Source organism: Chiloscyllium plagiosum, chromosome 28 (assembly GCF_004010195.1).
Source record: "Chiloscyllium plagiosum isolate BGI_BamShark_2017 chromosome 28, ASM401019v2, whole genome shotgun sequence".
Lineage (NCBI taxonomy): Eukaryota > Metazoa > Chordata > Chondrichthyes > Orectolobiformes > Hemiscylliidae > Chiloscyllium > Chiloscyllium plagiosum.
Window position 1 is genome coordinate 21,490,489 of NC_057737.1, and position 27,696 is coordinate 21,518,184.

General features: G+C 41.3%; 1 protein-coding gene across 3 annotated transcripts; it reads right to left on the bottom strand.

Annotated features, from left to right (window-relative positions):
* Positions 1–1,210: 1,210 nt before the first annotated feature.
* mrm1 (mitochondrial rRNA methyltransferase 1 homolog (S. cerevisiae)) lies at positions 1,211–26,429 on the bottom strand. Of its 3 annotated transcripts, none has more exons than XM_043718477.1 (6): positions 25,884–26,422; positions 13,475–14,409; positions 6,191–6,284; positions 5,971–6,091; positions 4,329–4,448; positions 1,211–3,636 (listed from the first exon to the last, which is right to left on the bottom strand). In XM_043718477.1, exons 1-6 carry the CDS (start codon positions 26,007–26,009, stop codon positions 3,593–3,595), a joined length of 1,440 nt encoding a protein of 479 aa, XP_043574412.1. In that variant the 5' UTR covers positions 26,010–26,422; the 3' UTR covers positions 1,211–3,592. The 3 variants fall into 3 exon arrangements, with proteins under 3 accessions (XP_043574412.1, XP_043574414.1, XP_043574415.1); XM_043718479.1 differs by lacking the exon at positions 25,884–26,422 and adding an exon at positions 18,855–18,952; XM_043718480.1 differs by lacking the exons at positions 1,211–3,636; positions 4,329–4,448 and having other exon boundaries at positions 6,029–6,120; positions 25,884–26,429.
* Positions 26,430–27,696: the final 1,267 nt, after the last annotated feature.

Sequence of the window (27,696 nt, forward strand, 5' to 3'; positions counted from 1 at the left end):
GGGCAATAAGTTGGCAAATAATATGGGAAACTGTGAAGTTGTTCATATAGGATGGGAGAACAAAAAGACAGAATATTATTTAAATGGAGATAAACAGCAGAAAGCTGCAATACAAACAGAATTGTGGTTATTCATGCATGAAACATAGAAAGCCAGTACTCGGGTATACCAGGGAATCAGGAAGGCAAAAAGAATGTTAGCCCTTATTTCAAGAAGATTGCAGTATAAGAGTGGTGATCTTACTGCAATTGTCCAAAGTGCTGGTGAGACCACATCTATGTACATCACCGTGTATTGCGAGCAGTTTTGGTCCCCTTATTTAAGGAAAGGTATTTCATTGGGGGCAGTTCACTGGGATGATCCTTACTACAGAAAGATTATCTTATGAACAAAGCCTAAGCAGGTTGGGACTCGTCTCACCGAAGTTAGACAAATGCGAGGTGATCTTATTGAAACATAGGAGTCAGGGCCAGAGGGCACAGTCTCTGAATAAAGTGGTGCTAATTTAACACTGAGATGAAGAGGAATTTCTTCTGTAAGAGGATCAATGAGTCTTTGGAATTCTTTGCCACAGAGAACTGCAAGCACAGAATCCTTGTGTATATTTAAGGCTGAGATAGATAAATTCTTGATCAGTCGAGGAATCAAGCGTTAAGGGAAATGCAGGATAAAATATATGGAGGAATATCAGAACAGCCATGATCTTATTGGATGGAAGATGTGCTGAATGTTCCTACTCCCAGAGTCATAGTCATACAGCACAGAAACAGACCCCTCGACCCAACCAGTCCATGCCAACTATAATCCCAAACTAGTCCCACTTGCATACTCCTGGCCTGTATCCCTCCAAACCTTTCCTATTCATGTACTTATCCAAAAGTCTGTTAAATGTTGCAATTATACTTGGATCCTCAGGAGGTTCATTCCACAGGGGTACCACCCTCTGTATCAAAAAAATTGCCATGTCTTTTTTAAATCTCTCTCCTCTTACCTTAAAAATGTGCCCCCAGTCTTGAAATCTCTTACAGTCTTATTAAATAAATTAACGAGTTGGCATTTCCTTCATAACCCAGCAGGTAAAGGTGCAGCCCAATGCAGCAGGATCCCATACTCAATTCCTATTCTGACCTGAAGCAGTTAATCTCCGCCAGTTCCACAATTACAAAGGGTAAAAAAAAATCAGTGATATGCACCACAACAACACAATACGGAGATGCAATCGTGTTTAATTTTGTTTTCCCCAGTCAATTAGAATACAACAAAAAACAATATTTGCTTCTTGCGGCTTGTAATGATGATGCTCCTTTAACAAGGTTATGCTGTCTTTGGTTTTTTTCCAGAGAGGTCATAAAAGACACAGACTCCAAAAAGTCTATGTTGAAGTGTTTTAGGGCCAGTTTCATGACAACTAACAGTTACTACCTCAGGGAAAAGGCTTTCAAGTATGAAAAAAGCTTGTACAATGAAACGGGAATGGTCTGTTCTCCCAGCTCAGCTTTTCACTGGTGTGATTTGGTTTTGGCAGGGCAGTCTAGCTTCTCTCTGGAAGGAGATAGGCAGTTTTGAAGCTGCTGGACCCAAAGAAGCCAGTTCATGCTGGTGCTCTCTTTCTGACTTCTCTTCTTAAGACCCTGCTATAATGTCCCAAAATCAGACCTCAGTTAAGCTTAGTTTATCCCCATGATGGATGATATAGAAGCATTTAGGGTAGGGAACCTATATTAAAATCAAATCTAAAAGTCCATAACTGTTACTGGATCTCTTTACTTTAGAAAAGTCTAGGGAGGCTTGGCAGAATTATTTAAAATAATAAAGGAATTAAAGATTATGCACATATTAACAAATTATTTCTCATTGGCTTCTGCAGGGCCCTTCCTTATAGTGGGATACCTCAATGAATTAGATAGGGTAGGACACTGTTCAGAGGGTCAGTTTGGACTTGGTGGGCTAAATGGCCTGTTTCCACACTGTAGAGATTCTGTGATTCACTTTATGCAGATGCTGCCAATTCGGAAATATTTTAGCTCAAAGATATATTTGTATAGGTTTTCTATGGAACAGAGTAGGCTGTGGAAAGATTAAATTATTCAGAGGGAAATGGGGTTTGGGTGGGTTACTCTTCGGAGGGTCGGTGTGGACCTTTTGGGCTGAAGGGCCTGGTTCCACACTGTAGGGAAACTAATCTAATCTAAATCTAACCTAAACTAGGGAAAATGAGAGAATATGGATACAAGCTTTGTTAGCTTAAAATTGGTTAATGCCTGAATGATTGTTGCCCTTTGGAATAGGTAATTACCTTACCCAGTAATTGCAATCCTGGATGTTGTCAATGTTGTACTTAAATGTTATGTGGAATGTACCTCATGGTCATCATTAGCTTGGAAAGGGGGAGGAAAAGGGGGTGTTGGTGGTGCACACAAGCAGTTTCAGATAATTCTTTCTTTCCCTGATTTAGGCTACAGTTTCTTTAAATATGACTTCCCCCTTTCCCACTTGGTTACACAACATTTTGGAGGGCTGCAGTACTGCAAGCTTTGTCAATTCGTTGTAACAAGGCTGAATGGGAAAGGAGTCATGCATCAACTAATCTTTCTCAGTTTGTCACTTTGTATATCTGTACATTTGAACCTGTGCCAGTGGAACTGAACAGAGGCAAAGAAATATCATCTTCAGTGGATAGGCAAAAATTGGCAAGACAAGACAGTAAAAAGTATGTATAATCTAGCCGAAACAGAATTATTTTCTTAACCTATTTTATAGGTTATATAACCTTGCCCAAGTATAGAAAATACATTTACATCTGTGCACAATACGTAAAATAACCATTATTCCATGCAGGTTTCCTGCAGTGAAACAATTAACACCATAACAATACTTAAGTTCCAACAATATGCAAATTGCTGCTGACATGCCTCTGGAGTGATCCAGACTGTTACTGAAAATGTAACTTAAAAAGTATTCTGAAGTTAACAAATATTAAATATACAAAGAATGTTGACAGGTTTGTCTAACGGGAAGGTAGTCAAACATGATGGGAAAAGGAATAAAAGAGTACGTTGGTAAGCGTTTGATGGAGTACAGCGTAATGAGGCTTGTGTGGGGCTCAAATCCATTGAGCTGAATGGCCATTTCTGTGCCATAGATTTTATTATAATGCATACATTCCTTTTAAGAAATATGTTCCACGTTCATTGCAATCTTTGCAAGTTCCAGATTATTAGCATTATTCCCACAGTTAATGCCCAACCGGTTGCATATACAATATCACACAAAGGAATTTGCAGGTAAATTCCCCACAGAGTAGGGAAGGTAGAAGTCAAAACTTAACCCAAGCAGATGGTCACAATTATACAAACAGTCATTTACATTCGAACACCATTTCTACAAAGGTCAGTCTATAAAGCAGCTTTATTTATTCTGTAACTGTTGGGTTCACATGATAAGAGTGAATTACAAATTACACAGCACCAATGTACACAGCACTTAAATTTGTCCAGTCAGGAAGCTTTATTACAGACAGCCACCAAACTATTTCCAGATTTAAAGCAAGTGTAAAAGTGTAGGGAGACCAGCATAAGGAGATATGCCTTTGTCATGTTTTCATTCTCTTGCTGGCTATACCATGTAAGAGAATTCCTGAAAGAAGAAAATAAGGAAAATCAAGTCACGACAACAAAATTGGGAGAACAAGAACCCAATTACCTTTATTGAAAAATATTGAGTTTAAAAGTGGTGTCAAATTGGATTGGATCTAGTGAATCAGTGACCTAGAGGCCCACTTGCCCAACCATTGAGATAGCTGCTAGCTCTAATCCTGAGCATGAGGTTACACAAGCAAGCTACACATCTTTACTTACACTAACCTGTTCTATATCTTTCATAAATACTATCTGTTGCAATTTTTGTGAACAGAAGTTGTTAATTCATTTCCACTACTCAAACTACAAAAGTCCATACATAAAATATTTAATTCCAGGAATGCTGCAAATAAATTGTAATGCCTACATTAACATAGGACGTAAGCTACTAGGCAAACATTCACGTTAATTAACTAATGTGTGTGTCTCTGATATAAAATGCACGTCAGCAAAAAGTGTTTCAAATCAACTCTGAATTAAACTGCAATTTACACCTTTCACAATGTACGTTTGGCAATGTTCAGAATCCTTCCAAAAATTATTCAATGCAAAGGTTATGCTCAAAGGCTTTCTATTTATTCTTTATAATATTTGGTCCTTATTGTGCACAATTATTGTTTCTGAATAGGACAAAAAATATATTGAATGCAACTGTCTAAACTGGTGTGGAATTCTTTCGCTAACAATTACCTGCAGCAACAGACACATTCAAAGATTCAATCCCAGGTTGCAAGCCTCTACCTGCTGGTATCGTCAGCATTGCATGACACAGGCTGCTTACATCATCAGAAAGGCCAAAACCTTCATTTCCTGTAGTTCAGGAGATAAAAACGGTTTCCATGTGTAAAATTAACTGCAACAAACTCAATGTTAAACGCAAAGCAAAAGCTAGTGATTTGGACATGTAAAAACAATGTGGTTGCTTACTGCTCCTGCCTTTCTGAAATCATTGTCTGCAATGTGTAAAGCAGTTTGCAAATCCCAATCATACTGAAAACTGAATTTAATCTGATCAACACTGACGTCCAGTGACAAAAGCACTCTGTGCCTTTGACATGCACTCTGTTCTCTTGCAGCTCATTTCAAAATGTTAAGTGAGTGTAGGCAAGAGTGTGTGTACAATATTGAAGGCTTCAACAAGGGCCAGTAAATGGCTTTGACATTTTAACTGTAGTTATGCTGCAACCAGTGTTACATCCATGTATTTGGATATCAAATTGGAACCCAAATCACAACCTAAAATGCTGCTTTTTGGTTGATGTGCAATTATCATAATGTTGGCTCAAACATTCTAGGGAGTATTGTGCTCAGACAGCTGAAGAGCAGAACAATTTGCGCACATCAAACAACTCAGGTCAGGAATACCACAGTCAGCTGCAGGGTAAGGCTCCCTTTACTCATCTCCATTTGTTTATACATCAGAAGCAAATTGCTGCAGTCAGCTCCAATCTTTTCCCTGTAATATTTCATATCAGCACAAGGACAAACATAAAAGAAATCCAAAATTATTTACATTTCTACATTGCTTTCCATATCCGCAGGATAGTTCAAAGCACCTCATAAGTCACTTAATTACATTTGTAGTATACTAACAGTTGTAATGCAGACAATAGCAGCAGTTACACTGCAACCTAAGATCCCAGAAAAGTTGGAGATAAAGATCCAGGTAATCTTTCCTGGTGGTATTGGTTGAAGTATAGAAGTTGGCCAAGCCATCTGGAGAACTCCCCTGCTTTTCCCCGAATAGTATAATGGGATCTTATAAGTTTACCTGACGAAGCAAATAATTACTTGGTTTAACATCTAATCCAAAATACAGCAGCTCTAAGCATTTAACACTCCTTCAATACTGTCAGCCTAGATTTTGTGCTCAAGTGGTTTGAGTAAAAAATTATATCAAAGTACATACAGCTGTGACAAGCCAGTTTCATAAAATTGTACATCGAATCAGTGTACACAGAAAGCAAATGGGAACATGAGAATTAGGTGTAGGAGTAATCCACTTGGCTCCACCAGCCTGCACCACCCTTCACAAGATCATGGGTTTCTGACTATTGTATTAACTCCACTTTCCTGCTTGTCTGCCACATCCTTTGTCACTCACAAATGGCACTTTTTTGTAGTTGCATCACTTTTAAAAAGGCATAAATTGTTCATATAAATTGAACAAAGAAATATTTTATGTACACGTTTTCACACAGAGTAATCCTCTGCAGTAGGGTATCATTTCATCAGGTTTGAATGTAAAGTCTAAACATTCAATTTATTGCCATACAATTTTAACTACAATTTCTGTCCAACACTTGCAAATTAAGCAGCCATTTTACGCTACCCAGAACCAGAATCGTCTGTTGCCTCCACTGGAATTCTGCACAGGGAATGACTGGTGCAAAGGTAGCCTCTGTAGACTTTCCAACGGTTCCCACTATTTGCCAGCCTTGGGCTGCTTTTGCCTGTATATAAGTTAAAGAAGACAACAGTGCTATTGTAAAATTATTTAGAAAACACTCCGAAGGTAATGTCATAATATTCAAAGTCTAAATTTCTGTTACCGTTAGTACTTGAGGTAAACTAGAAGTGCAATATATAGTCATAACTTCAAGAACTCCAGCACTAGCTTTGCTCACAGTTGGTGTTAGAGAACAACTGGAAGATAATACAAAATGAACGTTAGCAAAATAAGCAAAAACTATGCAAAGTTTCTCTGGACAATGAATCTCCATTTTGTACATTTCTTCATTTACCAAATATATGATTCACACTTAAAATATACAGCTATTGTCAGCTGTGGTGCTACTGGTTGTACTCTTACCGCTGATTCAGAAGGTTGTGAATTCAAGTCCCATTCCAGGACTGGAGTACAAAAATCAAAATTGATATATCAGTCTAGTACTGGGTTGGGCATTTAAGATAGGAATGAGGAGGAATTTCTTCTCTCAGAGAGTAGTGACTCTGTAGAATTCTTTACTGTAAAGGGCTAACGAGACTGGATCATTAAGTAGATCAATGCTGGGCTAAACAGCTTCTCAAACAGTAAGGGAATCAAGGGTTATAGGGAAAAGGCAGGGAAGTGGAATTGAGGATTTTCAAATCAGCCATGATCTCTTTGAATGGCACAGCAGACTCAATGGGCTGAATGCCCTACGTCTGCTCCTACATCCTATTGTCTTACAGTCCACAGTTCAGATAAGACATGAAATTCATGCCAAATTCTGGAGGGCAAATAAGATTTCATGGCACTATTTTTGAAAAAAAATGTGGTTATCCAAGTAATCCTGGTAATTTTTATCCTCCCACTGACATCAAAGCAATAGATTTAGTCATGAACAACATGCTGTTTGTCGGAGCACTTGCTGTGTGCAAATTGGCTACTGCATTTCCTTTGCTACAGCAGTGACTACGTTTCTAAACTATTTCATTATCCGTAAAATGCATGGGGATTTCCTGTGGTCATGAAGGGCTCTATCTAAAAAAACCTTTCTTTTCTTTTGATTTCCAAGAATTGATAGCCCTGTGTATAGTCTGCACAATATCTTGCCTGAACTCAATGAATAATGTTCATACAAGCTCAGCACCTTCTTGAGTGCTGTGTTAAAGGTGTCACACAGCAGCTAATTTTTGTAACAAGATGTTGAAGTAGATCAGTTTTGTTTGTAACTCTTAGTATAACAGGTTACTGTTAGAGACTTGACATTAAGAAAGTGTTCACAACCTCAGAATACCAAACAAAAAGTGTTTCAGAGGTAATGATTTGCTTTTTGAAAAGCAGCATGAGAGCAGGGGAGTGTCCATTAATTATGCTTGAGCTGGGGGATGGGGCAGCATCTTTGAGGCTGAGCTGATGGGCAGAGGCTGGGGGCTCTTAACTGAGTCTCAGTCTGATAACTACCTCACTTTGTGAGGGGGGGGGGGGGGTGGTGATGCCAGTTAAAGCATGACATCACAGATAACAACTATGTTATTGATGGGTGAATATGTTGCATACGTAAGGCTGAACAATAATTTGGCTAATACTGCTAAAGCCCTAAAATTACTAATGTCTATTGGGAGTAAGGAGCCTCAGCTTTTGAAGTTGTCTAGCGGGTTTAGCGACCTTGCAGCTTGTGTGAATGAGCAAATGGACGATGGCATGGGAAGCCTTTCTAGCAGGGGTAGTCAGAAAGGAATGTAATGGTAGTAGGCAACGGCATAGTTACGGAGAAAGGTTACATTTCCTGAAACTAAAAATCACACAACACCAGGTTATAGTCCAACAGGTTTAATCGGAAGCACACTAGCTTTCAGGGCGACGCTCCTTCCTGAAGCTGTAAGTGAGAGTCCAAACAGCTGTGTTACCTGCTCAGTGTCAGGGTTTGGGATATCTGATTGGGACTGGACACTGATGCCAATGGCATAATTGGAGGAAAGAGATTCTGCTGAAGTAGGGATAAGAAATAGTATTATTTATATCATAAATGTATAGTAAATACACAATAATGTGTGTTTGAGCTATAACTATTACTATCACAAAGACTGGGACCCAAATATTCAAGGGCACATGACATGTAGAAATGACAGGAAGCTATGTAAATGTGAAAGGATCTGTTCATTACAGATGCCATTGGAACATTTGAGAGTGATTACCTTGTTTGAAGAGACCAGGATGTAAAGTCAGTTTGCATAAAGGTGAAAAATAATAATTTTTAAGAAATCACTCTTGAACGAATGGTACATGCCTCCACCCTGCCCACCCATCGCCCTATGGGACAGGGCACGGGAAGACATATTAGGGGATTGAGAGAAAGGTATAGCACCAATTATGGGAAATTTTAATCCACATCTAGATTGGGTTAATCAAATTGCCATTAGCAGCCTGAATGTCATGCACAGTGTTTTTGGGACAGTTTCTGACAGCAACATGTTCTAGAGCCAACTAGAGATCAGTAACCAGACCCAGAGTGGATCCAAGATTAGTTAGTTATGCAGGGGAATTGAGGAAATAAAGACAAAAGTGTCTAAAGTAAATTGGAAACTAAATTAAGTTTAGGCCAGAAGAGATATAGTGTCAAAAATAAAGTGGCCCTGGAAAAAGCACAGCAGGTCAGGCAGCATCCGAGGAGCAGGAGAGTTGATGTTTTGGGCATAAGCCCTTCATCAGGAAAAAGATTTAGTGGTGGACACTCTATAAGCTTTTTCAGAATATGGAGAAAATACACAGTTATTAAAAAAAGAGGATTCTAAAGGAAGAGTGCACTAGCTTTGGTGAACTAAGGAAGTTAAAGGTAATAACAAACTGAAGGAAAGTTCTGTAGAGGTGTGGCAGTTCAGAATATTGAACAGAATACAGCAGACAAAGCATGACTATAAGATTAATAAGGAAAGAGAAATTAGAGCATAGAAAGAAACTAGCTACAAATATAACAAAGGGTAGTCAGAGATTTGAGAGGTGAAATAGGAAGGAACGTGAGAACTGGTCCTCTCAAGAACAATGGAAAATATGGAACGAGCAGATGGACTGAACATTTATCTTCTGCCTGTCTTCACTGTGGACCATACGAATGACTTCCAAAAATGATTGTGACTCAAAACGTAAAAGGGAATGAGGAACTTAAAACAATTACAATTAGTAGAGAAAGGGTGCTGAAAAAATTCTTACAGCTAAAATCTGACATGTGCCCTGGCCCTGACAGATTTCATCTTAGGGTTTTAACAGACAAGGCTGCTGAGGTAGTAGATGCGTTAGTTTTAATTTTTCTGAATTCTAGAAAATGTCCCGTCAGATTGGAAAAGAGCAAATGTGGCTCAACTGTTCAAGAAAGAAGGGTGACAGAAATCAAGAAACTGTAGGCTTGCTAACTTAACATCTGACAAAGAGAAAATGTTGGAATCGGTTAAAAAAAAGGTGACAGCAGCATACTTAGAAAATCTTAATGCAGTCAGGTAGAGTTAACACGATGTTGTGAAAGGGAAATCCCACTTCACTAATTCTTTTTGAGTTTTTTGACAAAACTACAAGCAATACAGATAAAAGTATATTGACTGTACTTAGCTTTCCATAAAGTATTTGACAAGGTGCAACATCAAAGGTTCCTACACAAACTAAGCGCTCATTGTGTATGGAGTAAAGTATTGGCAAGAATAGAGGAATGCTTGGCTAATAGAAAGCTGCGAATGGGCACAAATGGGTCATTTTCAAGTTGGCAAGATGCAACGAGTGGAGTGCCACAGTGATCATTGCTGGGGTCTCAACTATTTACAGTCTTTATCAAAGAGTTGGATGAAGGGACCAAATGTACTATAACTAAACTCGCTAATGACATAAACAAGGGTAGGAGATGAGTTGGGACGAGTACATTGTGAATCTGCTAAGGGATATAGTTAGTGACTGAGCAAAACTCTGACAGGTGGTTTATAATGTGGGAAAAGGTCCACTCTGTCAGGAAGTTTAGAAGCAACAAATTATATACATAGAGAGATTGCAGAACTCTGAGGTACAAAGAACTGTGTGTGTCTCGGTAAATTAATCATAACAAAGTTGCTATGCAAGTGATCCAGAAAGCAAATGGCACATTGTTATTTATTGCAAGGGGAAAGTAATCTCAAAGTTTTACTACAGTTGTCTATGGCATTGGTGACACATGGGGAATATTTGCAGAGTTTTGATCTCAGTAAATGCATTAAAAGCAGTTCAGAGAAGCTTCACTCAACTAATTCACTGATTCTTGAAATTGGAAGTGGAGGTGTGGTTGAGGTTGCCTTATGAGGGAAGGTTGAGCAAGCTGTGCCTGCATCCATTGCAGTTTTGAAGATCAAGAGGCGATCTTAGCGAAACACACAGGATCGGGAAGGGACTTGACAGGGTCGATGCAGAAAAGATACTTCCCATTGTGAGAAAGATAAGAAATAAAGGACATACTTTAAAAACAAATGGTCTGCCATTTCAGGTACAGTTAAGGGGGATTTCTTTCTCTGAGGGATGAGACTGTTTGGAATTCTCTTCCCCAGAGAACGCTGGATGCAACGCAACTCAATACCTTTAAGGCAGAGGTGAACAGGTTCTTCCTGAACATGGGAGTCAAAGGTTATTGGCTTGAGGCAGGAATGTGGATTTGAATTCACAATCAGACCAGCCTTCAACTTACTGAATGTTGGAGCAAGCAAGAGAGGATGAATGGCTTACCTCTGTTTCTAATTCGTGCTCATGTATACTGAAGTTGGTATGTGTGCACAGCAAGATCCCACAAACCACATTGAGATGGATGAAATTATGAGTTAATCTGTTTTCATGACAACAGTTGTGGGACATTATATTATTTGGAAAACTGGGAGATTTGGAAAGGCAAGGACTAATTAGGGATACTCAACATGGCTTTACACATGGGAAACTGTGTCTCACTAACTTGATTGAATTTTTTGAAGAAGTGACAAAGATTATCGATGAAGGCAGTGCAGTCAATGTTGTCTATACAGACTTCAGCAAAGTGTCTGTCAAGGTTCCACACAGTAGACTGGTTAGTAATGATAGATCACATGGGATCTGGGGGACCTAGCTAGTTGGATACAAAATTGGCTTGATGGTAAGGAACAGAGAGTAGTTGTAGAGGATTGCCTTTCTGACTAGAGGCTGGTGACTAGCAGTGTGCTGCACAGATCGTTCTGGGTCCACTGCTTTGTGAATGCAGGAGATATGGTTAGTAAGTTTGCAGATGACACCAAAACAGTGAAGAACATTAAGTCAAAGTACAATGAGACCTTGACCAGATGGGCCAGTAGATCAAAGAATGGAAGTTGGAGTTTAATTTTGATAAATGTGAGGAGATGCATTTTGGCAAGGCAAATCAGAGCAGGACTTATACAGTTCATGGTCGGGCCCTGGGCAGTGTGGCTGAACAAAAAGACCTAGGGATGCAGGTGCATAGTTCCTTGAAAGTGGAGTCATAGGTAGACAGGATAGTGAAGGAAGTGTTTGGCACGCTTGCCTTCATTGGTTAGAACACTGAGTATAGGAGTTGGGATGTCATGTTGCGGCTGTACAGGACATTGGTAAGGCCACTTTTGGAATACTGCATACAATTCTGGTCACCCTTCTATAGGAAAGATGTTGTTAAGCTTGAGAGGGTGCAGAAAACATTTACAAGGATATTGCCAGGACTGAAGGATTTGAATTATAGGGAGAGGCTCAATTGGCTGGGGCTTTTTTTTCCCCTGGAGAGTCAGTGATGTGACCACAGAGCTTTATAAAATCATGAGGTGCATGGGTAGGGTGACTAGCCAAGGTCCTTTTCCTATGGTGGGGGAGTCCAATACTAGAGGGCATACATTTGAGGTGAGAGGGGGAAGATTTAGAAAGGACCAGAAGGGTAACAGTTTCATGTTGAGGCGGGTACAATTACAACATTTAAAAGGCACCTGGATGGGTATACGAACAGGAATGGTTTACAGGGATATAGGCCAAATGCTGGCAAATGGGACAAGGTCTGGTCAGCACGGACGAGTTGGACCGAAGGGTCTCTTTCCTTACTGTATGACTCTATTCCTTAAAAGACTGTATGACATTTTCCATATCTGTGATGCCTCAGTTTTACATTTCATCGACAATATAACAATTCTGATACTGTGGTATTCCCTCCATATTACACTCAAGTGGTTTTCCAGATGACGTGGTTAAGTCCTGCAATGGGACTTGAGTCTACATCTTTCAAATCTAGAGGCAAGAGTATTTTCAGTGAGAATAGTTGCCACTTTGTTAGCAGTAAATGGATCAATACAACATGTTCAAAATTACCAGCCAAACACTTCAGGGGAACAGATTTTATTCAGTTTATGGCCATAAATCTGTCTCCTGTTGAGACCAGTCCTGGTCATTTCACATTGCAAATTATATTATAACAATGCAACATACCAAAATAAATATGTTTTAGAATGAGTATAATAATTTGCTGAAAATATTTTCAATAAATGACCTGTATAATACCAATAACACGTGGATATAGTTTAAATAAAACAGTATCAGTTGCTGACATCACTGTGATTCATCGCAGGTCAATCATTTCAAAATATCTTCACCAATTTAATTTTTTTCACTAACACTCACTCAACACAAAAAATGACATTCATGCAGATGGATACCAGACCAGCCCTGAGAACTCAAATTCAAAAACAATTTTGCTCCTAATTTATTTGTAGATTTTGAATGACAAAGAAAATTGTTTATCTGACCTCACTGTTACAAAGTATACATGGACACCCCTAAAATGGGACAATGCCACCTTGACAACAAGTCTTGCCGGTATTCCTTAAATAACTTTTGAACCAGCTCAGTTGGCAAAGGGGGTTGGAGAAGACGTCTTTCTTACTTAATAAACAGGGTTTGAGTGCCACCTGCTGGACAATTTTGTGAAAGCAGACACAGCATTTACAACATGTACATCAAAAACTAATGAGATGCTTATTGGTATAATTTATAAAAGATCTAAACATCTGTTTTCTTTCAAAAAGCTATTCTTGTGATAAAAGTACTATAGATGCTCTCAGTAAATAACTAATTTAAAATACCCTATCCCAAGATTACTCTTGATTTAACGTTTATTCACAACAGTTGAATGAATCGCAGAGATGTCAAAACCGGAGGATCCATTTAAAAGATCATCATTCCTCCTGGCACTAAAGCTTTATGTTTCCATCTTCGGTCGCCCAATTAAACAAGAATTTGATTTATTAATGTTTGGTTTTCATTTATTTTGTGATAATCTTTAAATACCAATTACATTTCACAGATTGTGCTCAACAGCGATTTAAAACGTAATACACCCAAGGCTAATCAATAGTTAACTTCAAATATAAGGGCTCATAGTTACCTGTTTTGCTGACTTACAAGAACAAGATCCACTCCAAGAAAGTAAGCTGAACGAAGCACAGCTCCCATGTTCATGGGATCCTGGATTCCTTCCAATGCCAGCCACAAAATCGGTTTGTCACTGTGTTCAAACTCAGAACCATCAATATCTGTTGAAGAGCATTGATCATATTTCACATAGTCCAGGGGTGTCACCTCAAGACAAATACCTTGGTGAACATGGTTCTCACATAGCCTGTCAAGAACCTTTCTCATCAACTGATGTACTGGCACTCCGATTTCCCTTACTCGCTGATAGATTTGCTGCATTTCAGCTCGCTGACTTCGATTTTCTTTCACAAACAGTCTGAAAATCTTTCTACGCAATTGGGAAAGGGCCAGGTTACAAGGTGCAATGCCAAACAATATCTCTGAATTTGGCTCTCTTTCAATGAATGGAGAAATCTTTGATATTTTTCTTTTAGTAAAATCATCATTTCTAAGGTTGAGAAATTCCAAGTTGCGGACATGACTAGGTTTCAAGTTCAATTGTGTATGTATGACTTTAGAAGGGTTTTGAGATGGCAAAATAAAACTAGCATTATTTCGTTTTCTTGAAGTTCCAGTGGAAAGATTCATTGCTGGTCTTTTTATCATTTTCAATGTAGCAGACCCGTGGAAGTTCTTTGGGAACTCAGTTAATCTCTCTGCATTACCTTTAACATCCAAGTCTGCCTTATTGAAGTCGTGTTCATGACTCTTACTTGACTTTAATGTCTTCTCAGATTTAACTGTGGGCTTCTGTTTGACTGATGTACTGTCGTCGGATATTTCCCTTTTGCAGCTACAACGACGAACAAACCATAACCAGGAAAACTGCCTGAGACTCTTCCTCAGGCACCTGGCAGCTTCGTTTGACATAACAGATAACATTGCTGCCTGTTTTAAAAACTCCACCTGTCAAAAGCAAATTGTTTCTGTCAAGCCACTATATATACAGATACTCTTTGCTGAAAGAACAGTGACAGCCCAGTAAGTAAATGCATCACTAAATGTAGTACCCAAATCATATTATCTAGAAGGCCCAAGGTTTGATTTCTTGTCTGTGCAGACAATTCATTTCAACCAGTAATTTGGATGTAGCAAGCTGACTCATGCTCTTAGCTGGGAAGGTTAAAGTGGCTAGTTACCATTCCAATGACAATTTAGTGCTTGGTGCTACCCAACGTACACAGAGAGAGAACTTTAGGTGGGAATAAAGTCTTGCTTTGCATACAATGCCTAAAAAAGTAAAATACCCTCAAATAGTTACTAGTCTGCCACATAAAGTAGCAACCAAGAAAGCAATTAGCACGCAGGGATTGCCCTCCAGTGTCAATCAGGGCAGACTAACACTGCAATAGAGTTGTTTTTTCTCGGGGGAAAGTAGAGAAAGAAAGAAGAGAGTTTAGATTCCAAATAAGAATGACAATATATCATAAGAAACTACAAAACAGGACCAAGAGCAACCATCAGCCACTTGAGTCTGTCCTGCCATTCAATAAAATCACTGTTGATCTTCTATCACAATGCTACTTTCCCAACTGATCCATATATCCATCTGTTCTCTTGTATCCAAAAATCTATTGCTTTCAACAATAAATATACTCAATGAGTGAGCATTAATATACCATTGGGATAGGACATTTCTAAAATTCACAACCATCAGAGTAAATAATGGCTAACCCTAAATAAGAAACTCTTTATTCTGAAACTATGCACTCTGTTTCCAGACACGTTAACATCAAAAACAGCTCTCGATTCTTTGTATATTTGACTGAGGTCACCTCACAATCTTCTAAACTGAGAATGTTGGCTCATTCATCTTACCAAGGTCAATAATCTCACACGTTAATCTCCACTTACTACCTCTTGCCCACACACAATATCTGTCCATAAGCCCTTTCAAACACTGTGTAGGACTGTCATTCCCAAGGCTGATCAAGTAGGTCAATTTCCCTGACAGATCTGATTTTAAGTCTAGGGATTGAGGGGCAGTGCAAGAATGCAACAGATTCAAGCCCCCTGGCCCAGGTGGTCACAAAGACAATTAAGTCTGAAAGTGTGTTTCTCTTAAATATTAAGCCCTTTAGCCCTCATTAACCCCTCCACCTATTTCCCGTCCTAACCTGATAATCTGTCAATTTAGTATTCTAACCAACACCAGGCCATTTAGCACCCCATTCTAATTCAGATAATGATTGCTTTCCACAACCTAGGATCAATAATGGTAGAATGATACCTTCAAGAGTATTGTCAACAAACAGCTAGAACAACTTTTTTTTTCAAACTCTTACTGATACAGGCAGTATTTGTTTTTATTTAGATTCCAAGGCTTTTTAAAAATTAAATTAATTAGTATTTTGGTGACCTCTCACTGACACGGGCAGACTGTTTTTATTTTATATTTTAAAAGGGCTGAGAATTCAAACAACTGATTGGTAGCTCAAGAACAGATGCAGTTAAAATGAGACAAACGCTAAGTTTTGCTGTAAACTGCAAAATGGGTTGGCAGAGGCAGCGGTGACAGTGGCTGGTGATGATCCTGAAATTTGACAAAAGTTTCCTTGGCAATGGAGGAAATCTGGGGCCAAGCACATCAGAAATGGAACGGTCTGGCTTAGCCCAAAAAGGCGCAAAGAATGATTGAATTAGCATTGACAGAATGTCATTCAGGAAAAGAGGGAAGGTTAAAACAATGGTTTTGATTTTTCCAGGTGTTGGAGAAAATTCTGGCCTATCCAAGACTTGGCATTGGATAACCAGTCTGAAAACAAAGAGGGAGTGGAGAGGGATTGTACTTGGTGAAGGTTAGGTAGAATTGTGTGTCACCAGTATATAGTTGTAAACTGACTTGATGCATTTGCATAATGTTGGAATGTAGATGAGGAAAAGGGAGAGCTAGATTCATGGCAAACTCCAGAGAAAGTGTGGGTGTGGGAAAAGGAGCTAACACAGGAAATTCTCCACATATAATTAGATGGCCAAAACGGTAAAGAAAGGAAAGGCAGTGGAACTGAGCTGTCCAATAGATGATGCACTGTGCTCTCAACCATTTCAAAGGCTGAAGAGAGGTGAAGAAGAAAAGGAGGAGAAAGTGCATGTAGCACAGTAACAACCAGATGATAACTTTTGATTTTGTTCGGGGTCATTTTAGTGCTGCAAAGAAAGGCAGGTGCAGGTTTGGGAGGTGCTAAAAACTGCATCCTTAAGTCATAATTATCTATAGCCCAGAAAAAGGCCTTTTAATCCTTTGTGTCCATGCCAGTCAAAAACAACTACCTAACTATTCCATCCCATTTTCCAGCACTTGACCCAAAGCCTTGTATGCTTTGGCATCACAAGCGCACATCTAAGTACTTATTAAACATTGAGGGTTTTGCCTCTATCATGCTTACAGGCTGTAAATTCCAGATTTCCACCACCCACTAGGTGGAAAAAAAAATTCCTCACATCTCCTCTAACCTTTTAAGACGATAACAAACAGGAGCAGAAGTTAGGCCATTCAGCCCATCGAGTCTGCTCCACTATTCAATCATGGCTGATACGTTTCTCAACCCCATTCTCCTACTTTCGCCCTTGATTCCCTTACCTTTAAACTACGCCCTGGTTAATGACTCCTCCATCAAAGAGAAAAGTTTCTTTCTGTCTATCCTATCTAAACCCTTCAAAATTTTACACATTTCAATGATATCCTCCTCAATCACTTCTGCAAAGAAACCAATCCCAGTCTGTCCAATCTCTTCATAACTGAAACTCTCCAGCCCAACATTTTGTTAAATCTCCTCTGAACCAGTGCCTTCCTCTCCTCACATTCCTCCAATAATTTTCAGTCCAGAACTGCACATAACACTCTAGCTCTAGTTTTCTAGAGTTCCAGCATAACCTCCCAGCTCTTAAACTCTTATGCCTTGCCTTCTTAACCACTTTATCCACCTATCTTAACACATTAAAGGGACCGGTGTATACACACAAGCCCCAAAGTCACTCTGATCCTTGGTACTTCCTAGAGTTCAAACATTCATTGTGTATCCCTCTGCTTTGGTTGTTCTGTCCAAGTGCATCACCTCACATTTATCCCATTTTCCACTGATTAGCCTATATTTTCCTATAACCTCATTATTAAGCAGCCCAGCAGTTTTTGTATCATCTGCAAAATTACTGATCTCGAAAGAAACAGGAGATTGGAGAAGTTGGGAAATGGGATACTTTACATATCATCTTGTTTACATGTGACATGAAGACAGCATCTGCCAACTGCAGAAAACTCAAAGAACCAGGACAGTGCTGGTTTTTCGTGAGGCACCATGGTAACTTTGTCAAAATAGATCACATGTCCTGGCTTTCCACCTTTTTCTCAATATAAACTGGGAATGGGAGACAGAAATCTATGCTGAAAATGTGTTGCTGGAACAGTGCAGCAGGTCAGGCAGCATCCAGGGAACAGGAGAATCGATGTTTCGGGCATAAGCCCTTCTTCAGGCTTATGCCCGAAACGTCGATTCTCCTGTTCCCTGGATGCTGCCTGACCTGCTGTGCTTTTCCAGCAACACATTTTCAGCTCTGATCTCCAGCATCTGCAGACCTCACTTTCTCCTCCAGACAGAAATCTATGTCAAACTCTGTCCTTCTTCCCATAACCACTAATCACATTGTGTGTGGCAGACCTTTATCAACCTCCTGAGCTTTCCAAGGGGAGCCATCACAAGTTTTTCATTGTCCACAGTTTGATTGTGGACGATGCCTCTTAAAACATTTATTGTAATAGGATTGCCAACTTTCGCTGGGTAAATCCCAGCGATGTCAACACGTGGCTTTCCACTGCCTGTCCCACAGACTCCTGCTATTTACTCAAACAACATTTTGATCCTTAAAAATCACACAACACCAGGTTATAGTCCAACAGGTTTATTTGGAAGCACTAGCTTTCGGAGCGCCGCTCCTTCACCGGATGTTCGTCACCTGATGAAGGGGCGTCACTCTGAAAGCTAGTGCTTCCAAAGAAACCTGTTGGACTATAACCTGGTGTTGTGTGATTTTTAAGCTTTGTGCACCCCGGTCCAACACCGGCTCCTCCAAATCATAACACGTTAATCAACCCAGACTCTGACCTTTGAGATATTTTCTCATGAACCCAGGAACAGGTGGAACTTGAACCTAGGATTCCTGGCTCAGAGGCAGGTACACTACCACTGCGCTGCAACATCCTTTAATGTTGACTATTGAAACTCTGGTTAATTATCCAGAACAGGACAGCAAGGTAACGGTGTTCGTAGGCGATAAAGACATTAATTAATAAATAATACATCCGGTGAAGTCAGCAGCCGGGACAGCTGCAGTAAAATGCAAAGGCCTGAACTTACTATTTAAATGTTTGTGGGGTTTAGGGAACACTTTAGTTCCGCCACCCAGTCCATGTGGATTGATCAAACTGCTCCTCCGGCCGTTGGCCGACTCCCCCTCTCTCGGAGAAACCGCCCGCCGAGCAGCGCCAGGGGAAGGGGGGGCACGCGGCCCCCTCGCGCTGCAGCCACGTGACATTTTCCACCATTACTCCCCTAGGCCCTGGTTACCTAGCAACCATCCCGGACCGCGACCGGAACCGGAAATTCCGCTCCTGACACCGCGCAACCCGGAAATCACCTTCCTGACACCCTACTACTCTCAGCGTCTTCCATGTAGCTGGAGTGTCCCAGTCACACTCTTTCATGTTGCTTCCCCACTCCACTTCGGTTAGGTTCAGATGTTGAGCTGGGCCCATCACCGAAGATTTCAAATTTTCTACACCACTTTTGGTTTGTACAAGTTAAAAAAGATCACACAACAGCAGGTTATAGCCCAACAGGTTTAATTGGAAGCACTAGCTTTCGAAGCGCCGCTCCTTCATCAGGTGGTTGTGAAGGACACAGTTGTAAAACACAATTTATAGCAAAAGTTTACAGTGTGATGTAACTGAAATTATACCTTGAAATTATACCTTGATTGTCTGTTGAATCTTTCATCTGTTCAAATACCGTGATACTTTCACTTCTTTGCTAACACCAATTGTTAGTTTACCTGAGAATGAAACTTTTAAAAACGTTTTGTGATTTACACATGAAAAAAGTGAAACTATCATGGTATTCCAACAGATGAAAAACTCAACAAACAAGGTATTTTTCAATGTATAATTTCAGTTACATCACACTATAAACTTTTGCTATAAAGTCTGTCTTACAATTGTGTCCTCCCACAACCACCTGATGAAGAAGCTGCACTCCGAAAGCTAGTGCTTCCAATTAACCTGGTGTTGTGTGATTTTTAACTTTGTACACCCCAGTCCAACACCGGCATCTCCAAATCTTTTGATTTGGTTTGATATTTTCCTCATTGAAGGTACTGAAATGTTGGCCCTGCACGTATGTCCTTACAGTGACACATCCCACTCAGCGTGGAAATTCCCCGTCCTATGGAAAAGACAACTACCATCAACTACCTACACCTCTTGGCAAGGTTTGAGAAGATTTGTAGCTCAGGTTGAGGTTCTGGATGCAGGTTTGCTCGCTGAGCTGGAAGGTTCATTTCCAGACGTTTCATCACCCTACTAGGTAACATCTTCAGTGGGCCTCCAGACAAAGGTTTGCCCAGGGGCCACTGAAGATATTTAGGTGACGAAACGTCTGGAAATGAACCTTCCAGCTCAGTGAGCAAACCTGCTTCCAGTATCTACATCTCATTTTATAAATTATCAGATCATCTCTCAACCTCCTATCCTCCAATGAAAAACATCCCAGGCGTGAAAGTAAGGACAGCAGATGCTGGACATCAGAGTCAAGATTAGAGGGGGTCTGGAAAGGCATAGCAGGTCAGGCAGCATTAGAGCAGGAAAATCGACGTTTCAGGCAAAAGCCCTTCATCAGGAACGAGGCTGAGAGTCTCCAGGGTGGAGAGAGAAATGGGAGGTGGGTGGGGCTGGGTAAAGGTAGCTAAGAGTACAATAGGTGGGATGGAGGTGGGGATGAAGGGGATAGGTTGGAGAGGAGTGTAGAGCGGATAGGTGGGAAGGAAGATTGGCTGGTAGGACAAGTCATGAGGATGGTGCTGAGCTGGCAGGTTGGAACTGTAGTAAGGTGGGGGGAGTGGAAATGAGGAAACTGGTGAAGTCCACATTGATGCCCTGGGGTTGAAGTGTTCCAAGGTGGAAGATGAGGCGATCTTCCTCCAGGCATCGGGCAGTGAGAGATGGTCCAGGTGGAGGCGGCCCAGGACCTGCATGTCCTCGGCAGAGTGGGAGGGGGAGCTGAAATGTTTGGTGGGGTTAATTGGTGCGGGTGTCCTGAAACAGATACAATAAATGACATTTGTGAATATGCAGGTGAAACCTTGTGAATGTGGAAGGCTCCTTTGGGGCCTTGAGCGGAGGTGAGGGGGGGGGGAAGGTGTTGTAATTCCTGCAGTGGCAGGGGAAGGTGGATTGTTGGGGGGTCGTGGATCTGACCAGGTAGTCACAGAGGGAACGGTCTTTGCGGAAAGCGGATAGGGGTGGGGAGAGAAATATATCTCTGGTGGTGGGGTCCATTTGTAGGTGGCGAAAATGTCGGTGGATGATGCGGTTTATGCCAAGGTTGGTGGGGTGGAAGATGAGGACCAAGAGGGTTCTGTTCTTGTTGCGGTTGGAGAGGTGGGGTTTGAGGGCAGAGGTGTGGGACGTGGATGAGATGCATTGGAGAGCATCGTCAACCACGTGGGAGGGAAAATTAGTCTTTAAATAAGGAGACCATCTGGTGTGTTCTCTGGTGGAACTGGTCCTCCTGGGAGCAGATATGACAGAGGCAGAGGAATTGGGAATACGGGATAGCATTTTTGCAGGAGGTAGGGTGGGAAGAGGTGTAATCCAGGTAGCTGTGGGAGTCATTGGGTTTGTAAAAAAATGTCAGTGTTGAGTCAGTCGTCACTGGAGAGGTCCAGGAAGGTGAGGCAGGTGTCAGAGATGGTCCAGGTGAAGTTAAGGACAGGGTGGAATGTGTTGAAGTTGAAGAACTGCTCAACCATCTTGCAGGAGCACATAATGGCATTGATGCAGTCATCAGTGTAGTGAAGGGGGGTGGAGTGGTGCTGGTGTAACTACGGAAGACTGACTGTTCTACATAGCCAAAGAGACAGGCATAGCTGGGGCTTTGGCTACCATGTTCATCTGGAGGGAGTGGGAGGACTCGAAGGAGAAATTGTTGAGGGTGAGGACCAATTCAGCCAAACAAATAAGAGAGTGTCAGTGGAAGGGTACTGGTGGGAACGTTCGGGAGAGGAAGAAACAGAGGGCTTGGAGGCCCTGCTCATGGCAGAGGGAGGTGTAGGGGGATTGATAGTCCAGGGTGAAGATGAGGTGTTCGGGGTCAGGGAAACAGAAGTCCTGTAATTGGAAGACAAGGGTGGTGTCTCAAACATATGTGGGGAGTTCCTGGACTAGGGGGGGATAGGACAGTATCGAGGTAGGTGGAGATGAGTTCGGTGGTGCAGGAGCATCCTGAGACAATGGGTCAGGCGGGGTGGTCAGCTTTGTGGATCTTGGGAAGGAGGTAGAATTGGGCGGTGCGGGGTTCCCAGACTACGAGGTTGGAAGCTATGGGTGGGAGATCTCCTGAGGTGATGAGGTTGTGTATGGTCTGGGAGCTGATGGTTTGGTGATGGGGGGAGTGGTAGGAGGAGGTGTCTTAGAGTTGGCACCTGGCTTCAGCGGTGTAGAGGTAAGTGCACCAAACTACCACTGCACCCCTTTTATCCACTGGTTTGATGGTGAGGTTGGGGCCTATCCACCCTTTAAAACTCAAACCATGCATACCCAGCAATCTGTTCTGAACCTTCTCCAGCATGATAATACCCTTCCTATTAACTGGATGGCCAAAACCAGACAGTAATCCAAAGGAGGCCTTGCCAATGTCTTGCACAACCTAAACATAATTTCCTTATTCCTATACTCAAAAGGACTAAGCAATGAAGGCAAGTGTGCCAAACACCTTTTCAACCAGCCTGTCTATGAGACAAACTTTAAAGAATTATATACCTGAACCCTTAGGTCCTTCTGTTAGATTAGATACCTTTATTAGATTCCCTACAATGTGGAAACAGGCCTTTCGGCCCATCTAGTCCACACCAACCCTCCGATTAGTAACCCACCCAGACCCATTTCCCTCTGACTAATGCACTTGGCACTATGGGCAATTTAGCATGGCCAATTCACCTAACCTGTACATTTTTGGACTGTGGGAGGAAACCCACGCAGACACGGGAAGCATGTGCAAACTCCACACGGACAGTAACTCAAAGTTGGAATCGAACCTGGGACCCTGGTGCTGAGGCTAACCACTGCCCCATCATGCCACCCCAACATAGTGTTCTACAACACTACCCAAAAGGAGAAAGTGAGGACTGCAGATGCTGGAGATCAGTCAAAACATGTGGCATAGAAAAGCACAGCCTGTCAGGCAGTGTCCGAGGAGCAGGAGTCAATGTTTCTAGCATAAGCTCTTCATCTCCTGCTCCTTGGATGCTGCCTGACCAGCTGTGTTTTTCCAGCACCACACTTAGCACTACCCACCACACTTTGTAAATCTTAGAAAACTCCTTCACTGTCTACAGTGACGATTTGTGTCCTCCACAAACTTAACCACACCTTCGATATTCATTCAAATCATTTATATAAATGACAAACAAAAGAGGTCCCAGAACCGATCCGTGTGGAACACTGTTGGTCACAGGCCTCCAGTCTGAAAAGCAACCCCTCACCATTACTCTTGTCTCCTGCCATTAAACCAATTACAAAGCCAATTGGCAAGCTCACCCCAAAACCCATGTGACCTAACTTTTCTAGCTAGTCTACCATGCAGAACCTTGTTAAAGGCTCTACTAAAATCCAAATAAACGTCTACTGCTCTGCCAATTTTTGGTAACTTTCTCACAAAAGTTAAGTTTGAGAGACGCTATTTTCCTTGCACAAAACCATATTGACTATCTTAATCAATTTTTGCCTCTCTAAATGTCCGTAAATCCTATCTTTTTATAATCACCTCCAACAATTTACCCACAACCAAAGAAAGACTGACAGGTCTATAATTTCCCAGTTTCTCTTTACAACCCTTCTTAAAGAAAGGTACATTAGCCACCCTCCAGCCATCAGGCACCGCATAATTATGGATGATGCAAATATTTCTGCAAGGAGCTCTCGTAATTTCCTCTCACTTCCTACAACTGGGATATGTTAGATCAAGTCGCAGAGATTTATCCATCTTTATATTATCTAAGACCTCCCAAACTTCCTCTTCTCTAATGTGAACTGTTTTTTATCTGCTTTCTCTAGACTCTACTTCTTCATTAACACCATCAAGGTTCCCATTTTCTTTACCCCAAATAGGATGCTGCATATTATGCATTACCCGCTCACTCAGTGGGATGTTTCTGGTGATTAATAACCTGGAATGGTGGACCAGTAGTGAGCTAGCTCTGGTCCGTTTAATCAATTATTGATCTGGATGTTTGGAGCTGCTAAGCTTGACTATCAACCACCAAGACTCCCAAAGTGAGCCTCAATTTAATTGTACACTAGACACCGAATCTATAGACAGACAATAGGTGCAGGAGTAGGCCATTCTGTCCTTCAAGCCAGCACCACCATTCATTAGGATCATGGCTGATCATCCTCAATCGTATCCTGTTTCTGTCTTATCCCCATAACCCTTGATTCCACTATCCTCAAGAGCTCTATCGACAGCTCTTTCTTGAAAGAGTCCAGAGACTTAGCCTCCACAGCCTTCTGGGGCAGAGCATTCCACACACTCACCACTCTGGGTGAAGACGTTTCCCCTCAACTCTGTTCTAAATGGCCTAACCCTTATTTTTAAGCTGTGTCCTCTGATTCGGGACTCACCCATCAGCAGAAATGTGCTTCCTGCCTCCAGAGTGTCCAATCCTTTAATAATCTTATACATCTCAATCAGATCCACTCTCAGCTTCTAAACTGAAGCGTATACAAGCCCAGTCACTCCAATCTTTCAGCATAAAATAATCCCGCCATTCCGGAAACTGACCTCGTGAATCTACACTGCACTCTCTCAATAGCCAGAATGTCTTTCCTCAAATTTGGAGACCAGAACTGCGCACAGTATTCCAGGTGCGGTCTCACCAGGGCCCTGTACAGCTGCAGAAGAACCTCTTTGCTTCTATACTCAATTCCTCTTGTTATGAAGGCCAGCATGCAATTAACTTTCTTCACTGCCTGCTGTACCTGCATGCTTGCTTTCATTGATTGATGTACAAGAACACCTAGATCTCATTGTACTGCCCCATTTAGGTAGTAATCTGCCTTCCTGTTCTTGCAACCAAAGTGGATAACCACACATTTATCCACATTAAACTGCATCTGCCATGCATCTGTCCACTCACCTCGCCTGTCCAGGTCTCTCTGTAATCTCCTAACATCCTCCTCACATTTCACCCTGCCACTCAGCTTTGTATCATCAGCAAATTTGCTAATATTACTTTTAATACTATAATCTATATCATTAATGTACATTGTAAAAAGCTGCGGTCCCAGCACTGATCCCTGTGGTACCCCACTGGTCACTGCTTGCCATTCCGAAAGGGAGCCGTTTATCACTACTCTTTGTTTCCTGTCAGCCAACCAATTTTTAATCCAAGTCAGTATTTTGCCCCCAATACCATGCGCCCTAATTTTGCTCACTAGCCTCCTATGTGGGACTTTATCAAAGGCTTTCTGAAAGTCCAGGTACACTACATCCACTGGATCGCCCTTGTCCATCTTGAGTTACATCAAAAAGTTCCAGAAGGTTAGTCAAGTATGATTTCCCCTTCATGAATCCATGCTGACTCTGACCCATCCTGTTACTGCTATGTGGTAGAACATTAAAAGTTTGTGACTACTGCCAGATTTCGTATGCCAAACATTCTTCAGCTAAATGAGCTGAATCTAAAATGCTACCAGAGGCACATCTATAGTGAAACAGTCTGCCAAGGTAATGACAGGTAGGCTAGTTAGCTTGCCTGGAAACTACCACAAACTCAGTCCGAAGTCTTTTACTTGGAAAGTTACAGGAATACAATGCCAGAAAATCTCAGCAATTAAGGGAAAACTGTAGAATTTGTATGACCCAAAATTTAAACTAACATTAGGAATTTATAGCCACTGACACTGCTATTCAGCAGAAACGCATGAATGAATATGCAATTTTTTTGAATGTCCAAAAGACATCCACGAACCTATTATATTTCCTCCCTACACCTTGCCACCTTTTCCCCTAAAAGGTGCTCTTCAAAATTCAATTGTAACCAAGCTTTTAGTCATCTTTTTCTGTTGTGGCTTGGTGTCAACTTTTATTTGACAACACTCCAATGACACTTACTAGGGTGCAATTTAAAGTCACGATAATTGAACTTGTGCCATTCAAAGCAATAATAAAACAGGCCTGAAATGGAGACAAAGAATCATTAAAACACTTATCATCTGTAACAAAATAAATATCAGCCATTTCAAGTGAACAGAAAATTAGTCCTTTCTTTACCTGCAATGAGCATCAAGACTATGGACTGACACACGTATGAAATCAAGGACCTCAGCATTCACTATAGTTAGTGTATCATGCATTATATAAGATTAACTGAATAGGACCCTGCTGCATCATGCAAGTCTTATGAACTATTCGTCAACCTAGTTTTAATTCACCATAACCTGAAAAGGGCATTTTAGGGATTGGCAAATGTTAGTTTGCCAGGAATGCCTATATACCTTAAAGGAAAATTTAAAATGAACACATTGTAACGTTGTCATTAAATTAGCATATTATGATTTACATGTACGTAATTGATATTTTTGAAATACTTTGTATTCATGCAGGATTCAGACACTTCATAGATTAGATTCCCTATAGTATGGAAACAGACTCTTCGGCCGAACCAATTCACAACAACCCAGACCCATTTTCCTCTAACTAATTGACCTAACACTATGGGGCAATTTAGCATGGCCAATTCACCTGATCTGCACATCTTTGAACTGTGGGAGGAAACCCACGCAGACACGGGGAGAATGTGCAAACTCCACACAGACACCAGAGGCTGGAATCAAACCTGGTACCCTGGTGCTATAAAGCAGCAGTGCTAATCACTGAGCCATTGTGCCGATGACAAAAGATTTGGTGAAATCTTTCTCTTCCATAGTCACTGTTTTAATCAGATCCTTTCCCCTTGTACCCACTTCTCCAATTGGCCCCTTCCCCCACCCTGTTTCTCCATTTCCCCCCCTCGAGACTTGGATGTTTGCAATTTGTTTAGACTTACTAGTCACTAGACCACTTCTAGCATCAAGTGGCTGGGATCATTCTTGGCCAATATTTGGATTTGTAGTGGTGGGGAGGGGAATGTCTTTGTGCCAGGAGTTCAAGTTCAGGCCCTGGGAGCTCAAAACCTACAGGCCAGGGGATGCAGCATCTCATCACTGGATGCTTGAGGGTGGAATGTTGCCAAGACCATGGTTGGAGTCTTCCTTCCTTCTGAGATTGGGGAATCACAATATCAGGAACAGTGCTGAGCACTAAGTGAGAAGATCCTGCTATTTTCTGTCACTGATAGCAATTCCTGAAGCAAAGGCTGCATCAGAATAACACATCAGCACAGGGAAGCACACCCAGACTGTGCAAGTGAACAGTACCATCTCCTAATTACTGAAAGCAAGTCAAAGCCAAGTCAGAATTGACAGATTTAAAACAGGTGCAGCTCAAGCCAGAGAGGAGTTTTTTTTTTCCATAAAAGTGTTATTCCATGATCTACAAGTCAAATCTACCAAACACAAATTTCTTATCCCCGAGAATATTACTTTGGTCAGTGTCCAATCAGGATATGAAGGAAAGCCTGGTTAAGTGAATGAGTATTAAGGGCTTTAAAGGAGAGGTGCAGAGCACAGGCTATTGTAATATTAGATTAGGTTACGTAGTTGGGAAAAAGGAAATGCACACGAAGCATGAGATGTAACTTAAGGAAAGTGTTGTTGGAGATGTTTACAGAAATTAGGTAATCATGGGCTTTAACTGCAAAGTTAGATTCTGAGAGTAAATGTAATCTTTTAATTACAGCATTAACGCCAGAATACAGACACTAGTTCGGATAAGACAGAAACAGAGAGGCCAGAAAATGGGAGGAAAGAAAAAAGTGTTTATCTTC

What these genes read in the sequence shown, in the direction of transcription:
- mrm1 (XM_043718477.1), bottom strand. Translation starts at nt 26,009, where the DNA reads ATGGCTGATATTTATTTTGTTACAGATGATAAGTGTTTTAATGATTCT. An exon ending in CTTGTAAGTCAGCAAAACAG is followed by an intron (nt 6,285 to 13,474) that starts GTAACTATGAGC and finishes ATTATCTTCCAG; the next exon opens with TTGTTCTCTAACACCAACTG. An exon ending in GAATGTGTCTGTTGCTGCAG is followed by an intron (nt 3,637 to 4,328) that starts GTAATTGTTAGC and finishes TTCTTCTTTCAG; the next exon opens with GAATTCTCTTACATGGTATA.